Genomic DNA, 10,131 nt, shown 5'->3' with positions numbered 1-10,131 from the left:
TCTCTTCCACAGCATGTCTTTCATCCTGTTTTCCTTCTTTCACCCCAACCGGTCGCAGCAGATGGCCGCCCCTCCCTGAGCCTGGTTCTGCCGGAGGTTTCTTCCTGTTAAAAGGGAGTTTTTCCTTCCCACTGTCGCCAAAGTGCTTGCTCATAGGGGGTCATATGATTGTTGGGTTTTTCTCTGTATTTATTATTGTGCTATCTACTGTACAATATAAAGCGCCTTGAGGCGACTTTTGTTGTGATTTGGCGCTATATAAATAAAATTGAATTGAATTGAATTGAATACATGAGCCTGACAGTCCATTATGTTACCAGGGACTTCACCATGAAAAGTCGGTGCTTACAAACTGCCTTTTTCCCCGAGGATCACACAGGCGAGGCTCTAGCACATGGATTAAAGGAGGGTCTTATCTCTTGGAGTTTGGAGGAGGAAAAAATGGTGTGCATAACAACAGACAGTGGAGCCAACATTGTGAAAGCAGCATCCCTTAACAACTGGACAAGGCTTCAGTGTTTTGGCCACAGACTACATCTTGCTATAGGTAAGCTCTTGTAAGTTGATAATTTTATTTTGTTTAAAAAAAAAAACCCAATAGCTATATGCTAGTATGATGTATATTATAAAAAACAACAGCAGCATTAATAATACTACAAAAATAGTTCATATTAATACAGCTGTATGTTTTAAACAACAATAATAATTAGGCAATAATGATATTGATAATGATACTGTAAGATTTTAAATATAATAATAAATTAGTTAATGACAAGAACTGATTCAAATTTTCTTCTATTTTTTCTTGTTAGAGAATGCAATGAAAGATCCAAGAATTGATCGTGCTGTAGGTCTCTGCAAAAAGCTTGTGGGCTGCTTCAGTTACAGTTGGAGACGGAAAAGGGAACTTGCTGAGGCCCAAAAGGAGCTTAAGCTACCAGAACACAAGCTTAAAATTAAGTGTCCAACAAGATGGGGCTCCAGACAAGCTATGGTCCAGAGGGTACTTGAACAGCTACCTGCTATTTCACATGTTCTCTCCTCTGATCGGAAGGCTAGACACCTGGTTCCAACATGGCAGGATGTTGAAGTTCTCGAGGCACTCAACAAAACACTCAGCCCACTGACAGACTTCACTGATGCCCTGTCAGGAGAGCAATATGTGAGCATCTCCTCAGTGAAACCGGTTCTCCACCTCTTTGAAACATCAGTTGTGGCTGTGCAGGAAGATGACTTGGATCTCACACGATCAATTAAGTCCAAAGTCCTGGTGTACCTTCAGGAAAAGTACAGTGATCCAAATACACAGGAGCTATTAGACATTGCCACATCTCTGGATCCAAGATTCAAGATGGACTACATCCATGAGGACAAAAAAACTACCATCAAAGCCAGACTGACACATGAGATGACTGGCATAACTTCAGTTGTGGTAATTATGTTTACATCAGATCATATCAGACTCATAATGATATTCACACATTTTAAATTATTAGAAAAAATTAGATATTGTACTTTATTGTTTTAAAGGTATTACTGTGGTGTGAAATAGAATGTTAACATGAGCTTTGTCAATTATATTCTCTCTTTCAAAGCAAAGTTCCACCTCAACTGCATCCCCGGCCGCCCCCATGAAGAAGAGCCGAAAGACCTTAGGCAGCTTCCTTAAAGCAGCAAAAGGCAATGAGGCATCATCCCAGCCTGAGCAAGATGTTGTCTCAGAACTACAGTCATATTTGCTCTTAAGCAACATTGATAGTGAAGCAGACCCCTTAGTCTGGTGGAGGGAACACAAGGGAGAATTTCCAAGACTGTCTATACTGGCCAAAAAATACCTCTGTATTCCTGCCACAAGTTCCCCTTCTGAAAGGGTGTTCAGCACAGGGGGGGACATTGTAACGTGTCTCCGTTCCTCACTGAAGCCTCAAAATGTTGACCGACTTGTGTTCTTGGCAAAAAACCTTTAAGCAGCTGGCTGCATAAAAAAAGGACTATGTTCACTGTTGTGGTCCTGCCATGGTCAACTATCATATTGTCATGTCAAGCGTTATATTTTGTTAATATTTGTGGTTTACATTTTAAGAAACATACCTATTACCTACCTCTCTCATCACCTTACACACGCAAAGAATACTGTTCAAAATGTTATTGTTAAAGTATTGTTAAAGTCAGTAAAGTATTTTAAGGTTTTGTACGTAAGAGTAGACAAGTGAGACATTTATTGTTTTTATGTTCAGTCTCAACTGTCACGAAGTTGATGTGCAATTACTAAGTGCAATAAATATTTATATTGGAAAAAAAATCGTGAGAGAATCGTGATCTCAATTCTAAGCAAAAAAATCGTGATTCTCATTTTATGCAAAATCGTGCAGCCCTACTATTAATGATCTACGGTAATTTGTGATATTGCCCCCATAAAACAAAAAGGTTTTAATGAAATCATTGTGATACAGAAATTTGGATTCTTGTGCATGCATTGGATAAAAAGGAACTCAGGAAGCTCCTATCGTGACCTCCCCTCTGTGAACACACACACACACACACACATATTTTTAGTGTTTGCTTCAATTAAGATGTGTCTTTAAATCTACGATACCTTTCTTGTTCAAATAGTTTATTCACATAGTAAAGAAGTAGCTAGGCAAGGCAAGGCAAGGCAAGCTTATTTATATAGCACAATTCAACAACAAGGTGATTCAAAGTGCTTTACAGAGACATTAAAAACAAAAACAAATAAAAAGCATGATTTAAATTTGATTAAAACAAACAAACAAACAAACAAAACAGTATATAAAATCAAATATCAAAACAGTAGATAAAATCAGAACAGTAGATAAAATCAGTAGTTAAAAAGTAGGTTTTGAAATTTAAACTTAAGTGTGGATTTGGTGCTTTATTCAAATGCAGCTGAGAATAGGTGAGTCTTCAACCTGGATTTAAATAAACTGAGTGTTTCAGCTGATCTGAGGCTTTCTGGGAGTTTGTTCCAGATATAAGGAGCATAAACGCTGAATGCAGCTTCTCCGTGTCTGCTTCTGACTCTGGGGACTGATAACAGACCGGATCCAGATGACCTGAGGGATCTGGAAGGTTCATACTGGGTCAGGAGGTCACTGATGTAGTTCGGTCCTAAACCATTCAGAGCTTTATAGACCAGCATCAGAACTTTAAAGTCTATCCTCTGACGGACAGGCAGCCAGTGTAAAGACCTCAGAGCTGGACTGATGTGGTCCACTTTTTTGGTCTTAGTGAGGACTCTAGCAGCAGAGTTCTGAATGAGCTGTAGTTGTCTGACTGATTTTTTAGGTAGACCTGTAAAGATGCTGTTACAGTAATCAAGCCTACTAAAGATGAATGCATGGACTAGTTTTTCCAGGTCCTGTTGAGACATTAGATCTTTTATCCTTGAAATATTCTTGAGGCGATAGTAAGCTGATTTTGTTATTGTCTTAATGTGTTTTTCTAAGTTTAGGTCTGCATCCATCACTACACCCAAATTTCTCGCCTGGTTTGTGGTTTTTAGGTGTATAGATTGAAGTTCTCTGGTGACCTGTGATCGTTTTTCTTTGGCACCAAAGACTATTACCTCAGTTTTATTTTTGTTTAGCTGCAGAAAATTGTGGCACAACCAGTCATTAATTTCCTCAATGCATTTACCAAGAGCCTGTACAGGGCCTCGGTCTCCTGGTAACATTGTGATAAATATTTGTGTGTCATCTGCGTAGCTATGATAGTTTATTTTGTTGTTCTTTATAATCTGTGCCAGTGGGAGCATGTAAATGTTAAACAGAAGGGGTCCCAAGATGGAACCTTGGGGAACTCCACATGTGATACTTGTCTGCTCAGATGTGAAGTTACCTATTGATACAAAGTATTTCCTGTTTTCTAAGTATGTTTTGAACCAGTTTAGTACAGTTCCTGAAAGACCTGCCCAGTTCTCCAGTCGTTTGAGTAATATGTTGTGGTCAACTGTATCAAATGCTGCACTGAGATCCAGTAAAACTAAGACTGACATTGTTCCACTGTCTGTGTTCAGACATATGTCATTAAACACTTTGGTCAGAGCGGTTTCAGTGCTGTGGTTCTGTCTAAAACCTGACTGGAAGGCATCATAGCAGTTATTCTGTTGTAAGAAGTAATTGAGCTGTTGAGAAACTGCTTTTTTAATAATCTTACTTAAAAATGGGAGATTTGAGATCGGCCTGTAGTTATTCATTTGTGTCTTGTCAAGATTGTCCTTTTTCAGTATAGGTTTAATTACAGCAGTTTTTAGTGATTCTGGAAACACACCTGATATTAAAGAAAAGTTGACGATCTGTAACAGGTCTGACTCCAAAGTCTTTGTGACCTTTTTGAAAAAACTTGTTGGTAGGACATCTAAACAGCAAGAGGAGGAGTTCAGTTGACCTAAGATGTCCTCCAGGTCTTTGCTGTTAATAGGGTGAAACTGTTTGATGGTGTTTAAACAGTTTTTCGGTGGACACAGTACATATCCTGGATCTGCTGTTGATGTATTAATTGCTTGTCTAATCTTTTGGATTTTTTCTGTGAAGAATTTGGCAAAGTCATTGCAGGCCATGGTCGAATGAAGTTCAGTTGCCACTGACACAGGAGGGTTTGTTAGCCTGTCAACTGTAGAAAATAAGACCCGAGCGTTATGACTGTTTTTGGTGATGATGTCAGAGAAGTAGGACCTCCTTGCACTCCTCAGTTGTAAATTACAATTGTGAAGTTTCTCTTTATAGATGTCATAATGAACCTGGAGGTTTGTTTTTCTCCATCTGCGCTCAGCTTTCCTACACTCTCTTTTTTCATTTTTCACCAGTGTGGAGTTTCTCCATGGAGACTTTTTCCTTCCAGAGATAACCTTCACCTTAATGGGAGCAATAGTGTCCATTACATTTAACATTTTAGCATTGAAGCTATTGACAAGCTCATTGACTGAACCTCTGGACAGGTCAGGTGTTAATGGGAAGACCTGGTTAAAGATCTCACTACTGTGTTCAGTTATACACCATTTTGTGATCACTGCTGTTGATATATTTGTGTGGGCTGAGATTTTACTTTCAAAGAAAACACAGTAATGATCAGACAGGCCCACATCAGACACAGTAACGTTTGAAATGCTCAGGCCCTTGGAGATCAGTAGGTCAAGAGTGTGTCCTCTATCATGTGTGGCCTCTGTTACATGCTGAGTCAACCCAAAGTTGCCCAGAGTGTTACTCAGGTCTTTAGTCCCTTTGTCCTGAGGGTTGTCCACATGGATGTTAAAATCCCCAACAATAATTACACAGTCGAAATCAACACAGATCACAGACAGCAGTTCACTGAGGTCATTAAAAAAGTCTGTGCAGTATTTGGGAGGCCTGTAAACATTAAGAAACACAACTTTGGAATGGGGCCTTCAGCTGTAAAGCCACATATTCAAAAGACTGAAAACTTCCAGGAGATAGCTGCTTACATTGAAATGATTCATTAAATAAGACAGCAACCCCTCCTCCTCTCCTGCTCACCCTGGCCTCACTGATAAAACTGTAGTTAGGAGGGGTCGACTCGATGAGAACAGCTCCACTGTTACTTTGGTCCAACCAAATTTCAGTTAAAAAAATATAATCAAGGCTGTCCTCAGTGATTAAACCATTAATTAAAAATGTTTTCCCAGCTAAAGATCTAACGTTTAATAAAGCCAACTTAAGTGTTTTAGAGGTATTATTTGCCCCCTCGTGTTTGGGAGCAGTCTGTGGCACACAAGGTATGTTTACTATATTTAAAGATCTTTTAGAGTGCAGCTCTCTGTGTTTTGACCAGGCCACATGTCTCCTTCTGTCACCTAAAAGTACAGAAATTTTAAAACCTTCTAATAAACAGGGTCCCAGCTTCTCCTGGGAAAAGTCACCACTGCCATAATCCTCGCAGCCCGGACCCTCCACACATCACACATCAGACTGCGGAGACAGGGCATGAAGGTGGTAAGGAGGAACTAAGGGGGGCGAGGCTGGGCAATGTAACTTCGATTGCTCTGTTGAGGGCGGGGCCCGATGGCGAACCTTTGGCTGCTCTGGTGGGGGGTTTATGGGGGACAAAAAGGGATTGGGCCGGGGGGTAGATCTGAGCCCAGCATTGACCCGCTCCATCATCTCCTCAGTGAATTTCAGGTGTGGGGAGGAGGGAGAAAGGGAGGGGGAGGAGGGTGATGGCCTGTCAGGGGTTTGGGGGACTGGGGAAGGTCGTGGTCCCTGGTCCTGGTCGTTGGTGTTGTTGAGAGAGTTGGAGGCGAGTAGGGACCCCTCTTCTTGCCTCAGATGTCTCTCCTTTCTGAGGCTCTTCCCGGGTGGGGGCAGATGGAGCTCCTCAAGGTTTCTGCTGGGCTTTGTCTGTTCTTGCAGTACTGTTTGTTCCTCTTTATGAGATAACTCCTCGTTTATCTCAGCCTTGGCACCAAGCACAGATGGATGATGTATGGAATAAAACAAGTTGGAGGTGAACAGTTTCACCCCAGACTTGTTAAAATTAAATCCATTTGCTTTAAACAGATGCCTGCATTCCCAAAAAATATTAAAGTTGTTGATAAAATGCACTGAGTGGTCAGTACATGCTGATATGAGCCATTTATTCAGTGCAAACAACCTGCTGAATCTCTCGTCTCCTCCTCTGATGGGCGGTACAGGTCCACTGATGAATACAGCTGCATTCAGAGAGTTTACAGTGTTTAATAATCCAGTAAAGTCCCGTTTCAGAACCTCCGACTGTTGTTTGGACACATCGTTTGACCCTGTATGCAGAACAATGTTTGTCACGGTTGGATATTCATCTGCAATTTGAAGAATTCTCTCCTTTAGGTTGTTGACCATATCCTTAGGAAAGCAGAGGACTTTAGTGTTCTTACCGCACATCCTTTGTACATCCTTTACGGCAGAGTCACCTACAATCAGAGTTTCAGGCCTAGCCTTTAGCTTTCCCTGTGGCCTTTTACTTTTCAACAGATTTTCAGACCTTACTTCGCTACTTTTAGATGGATGGTTGTCCGATATAGATCCAGGGTCCTTTGATAGTGGAGCAAATCTGTTCTGCAGTTTCACGTTCAGTTGTTTTGGAGGTTTGTTGTTAACCTTCCTATTCACGGTTGTCCAGTCCTGTTTCCTCCCGTATACAGGGGTAGAAGAGCTTCTCTGTCTCGTTGGAAGTGAAGGCCAGTCGGTTTCAGAGATTTCAGCTCGCTGTGCTCTGCCTGTGATACGTCCTCCCCCTTCCAGGAGGCATGATTTATGTCTTGGTTTTGCACCAAGACAGTCCAAGGGGGGATTATCGCTTGAGGATTTATAATAACGCACAGAGTCTACTTTCTTGGTCATGTTATCTGTGCTCCTTAGCTGTGTATTAGCTTGCTCATCGCCATTGTTTTGAATCAAAGGCAAGGTTGTTTCATTTCCACACAGTCCATTTACCTCCACGTTTACTTCTAAGCGATGAATTTTTGTCTCCAGTACTGCAATCTTCTGCAGGAGGCGGTGGTAGTCATCAGGGAAGGCATCTTGTTGCTAGTTAGCCTAGCGGTTAGCACCTTTCCAGGCTATTGAGGCTGTTCGGTGCCCAGACGCTGTAATCAGGCTTCAGCTGTGTCTAGGCCACAGACACACGGAGCGCTGAGGATAAGGTAACTATAAAAATGTTGCTGTTTCTGTTAAGAACACTTTAGTCCTAATGATCTATAAGTGTCCAGAAGCTCTCGCAGGTAAGCTCATACAGAAAAAAGGGAAAAAATCAGCATAAAAGTCAATAAAAATCAATAAAAGAAGCAAAGCATTTAAAGAGCAAAGAGAGGAAGCGTCCACACTCACAAAAGGGGGAGGAGAATATGGTGGAACTCAGTAAGTAGGAACAGCGATAGTTTAAAGACATTTTCTAAAATACAGAGGATTTCATCATCCGCAGTTTGTGAAAACTGCAGTTAAAAAACAAATCAGTAGATTCCCAAATGATGGAGTCTTTTCAGAGGTACGCTTCATGTACTGATTAACATACAGTTCAAAGATAGGGTGCACACGGGTTATGCCATTGTGGATTTTGCTATATGAATATGCTCAAGAGTCTGTTTGAGCTAAAAACTTGAAATATATATATATATGTATATTTTAAATCAGTAACATTGATGAAATGTTTTTGGATAACAAACGAGTCACATTTTAAAAAACTGTTTGAATAATCAAAGAGATATAAAAGCACAGGCTACAACAGACATGCCTACTGGGAACAGAGAAACACGCTGTATTGTCTCTTTTGCATAAGCCACACCAGAAACGCTCTGTGCGGACAGCACAGTCTGCACTGTGGGAGTGTCTGGACCCTCCACGCTGGGATCTGCCGCACAACCTCGCACTGGTCCACGGGGGGCACGGCAAACTTGTAAGCCCTAGTTCGGCTCCCGAAAAAAGATGGTCGAGTTGTTCTTGTGTCCAACAAAAATGAGTTCTAATATGTTTTATTTTTAATGTTACTCCGGGCTGCGTTGAAGTTAGCACAATTTATATTCAAAAAATTATTAGTCTCTTAAATGAATGGCATCTTGACGTAGCTAGACCGACACCGGGGACTCGGTAAGAGGGTTAAAAAAACTAATACATTTTTTTCCATCTTGTGCACTTGAGTACACTCCAATGAAACTCAAAAAGTGGGATAAATCCACACACACAATATGGAGACGATGACTTGGCATTTGTTAGGGAGGAGCGTTAGTATAGAGAGGAGGAATTCCTACTTCTCATTCATGTACTCTGCAATGTGCACTGTGTCGAAACTGTCCCTGTAACATGTTTATTTCTTTTCAGAATAAATGGCTGAGAAAAAAACCCATCAAAGTTGAAGTAAGTGGTTACTGTTCACCACACCTAAACAGTATCGTGTTTTTGTTTTTGTTTATCTGATACTAGTTTGTGAGGATCAAATTTCTCTTTGGGTAAAAATTAAGCCAACATCCAAGTGTCAAAGGCCTCTTAAGGTCGGTTCTAAAAATACAAGTCAGTCCCTGAAGCTTATTTGTGCCACAGATGCTAATTCGGTGACTCCGGGAATGAGTAAGGAATGTTTTGGGACTGGACCCGTCTGATCTTAAAAAACTAACTTTGTTGTTACATTACAGCAATACTGAGGAAACATTTAAGGGTTGATCATGGAGCAGGACGAAGGTCAAAGGGAAAGTCCCTGGTACGCTTCCGGTCTTGCGGCTGCCACACTTCCGGTCATGCTTCCATCCGGCGTAGTCATCCGACCGGTCCATGCTATATCGCCCCTCCTGACCCGGAGTGGTATAACATGTTGTAGAAAAATTTGATCGATTCTCTCTCTCTCTCTCTCTCTCCCTTAAAAATAATAATTTCTCAGGGTTTTTTTTCTTATATGCTTATGGTACCCGACGGAGGAAGTTGAAGCATCCCGAGCTCTCGGAGGTAATTGACTGAGATGAATCGATCTTATTGACGGTCGTCTGACTCCTTCTTGATGTGCGTTTGTTTGTTATCTCATCGTCCCGACATCTGTTTTTTTTCTCTCTGTGTGCACAGTCAGGGGACAAATAAGGCTGGGGTCCATTTTCTTTTAGGGCTGCCTTCTTGCAGCGGTTGTCCGTTTTTCGCATCTCCGACGGTAATAATATCGCTTAGAGAGGGGTTATTTGTTTGCTTTATGGGCGACGGGCGTCTGACTCCTTCTTGCTAATGAGAAAACCAGCTTCCCTGTTGTAAAAGCAACTCTAAAAAAAGAAAACTCTTTCCCACGGGGGGGGGGTGAAATTGCTTTAATAAAGTTATTCGAGTTCTGAATATGTGCGCGGTGCTTTTTTTCACTAAGGGTTATTTTACACGTACAAGGAGATGAGGCCTGTATGAAATTCTTTGCTAGGTTACAAGCATTAAGAAATACTAATATTGATTAGAGGGGTTGTTGACTCCTTGATGTGTGCAAAATAAGGCCGTTTTCTTTTAGGGTTCCTGTGTTTTTTTCTGTCTATTGAGCGTTTTCTGCTACTGAGAAAACCTGTTGTAAAAGTAGCTCAAAAAAATTAAGAAAAAACTCTTTACTTTGGTCTGAGAAGGAGTGGCTGCACAAAACCAAAATACCTCATCAGGGTGTTTTAAT

At 41.1% G+C, this 10,131-nt stretch overlaps 1 protein-coding gene across 1 annotated transcript; it reads left to right on the top strand.

Moving 5' to 3' along the window:
• Positions 1–991: 991 nt before the first annotated feature.
• Positions 992–2,150, top strand: LOC109203145 (zinc finger BED domain-containing protein 1-like). The gene is made up of 2 exons (XM_019362215.2): positions 992–1,432; positions 1,596–2,150. Exons 1-2 carry the CDS (start codon positions 992–994, stop codon positions 1,965–1,967), a joined length of 813 nt encoding a protein of 270 aa, XP_019217760.1. The 3' UTR covers positions 1,968–2,150.
• The last annotated feature ends 7,981 nt before the right edge of the window (positions 2,151–10,131 follow it).

The sequence above is a fragment of the Oreochromis niloticus genome, linkage group LG8 (genome assembly GCF_001858045.2).
Source record: "Oreochromis niloticus isolate F11D_XX linkage group LG8, O_niloticus_UMD_NMBU, whole genome shotgun sequence".
NCBI lineage: Eukaryota > Metazoa > Chordata > Actinopteri > Cichliformes > Cichlidae > Oreochromis > Oreochromis niloticus.
This window is presented reverse-complemented; position numbering and strand designations above follow the sequence as displayed.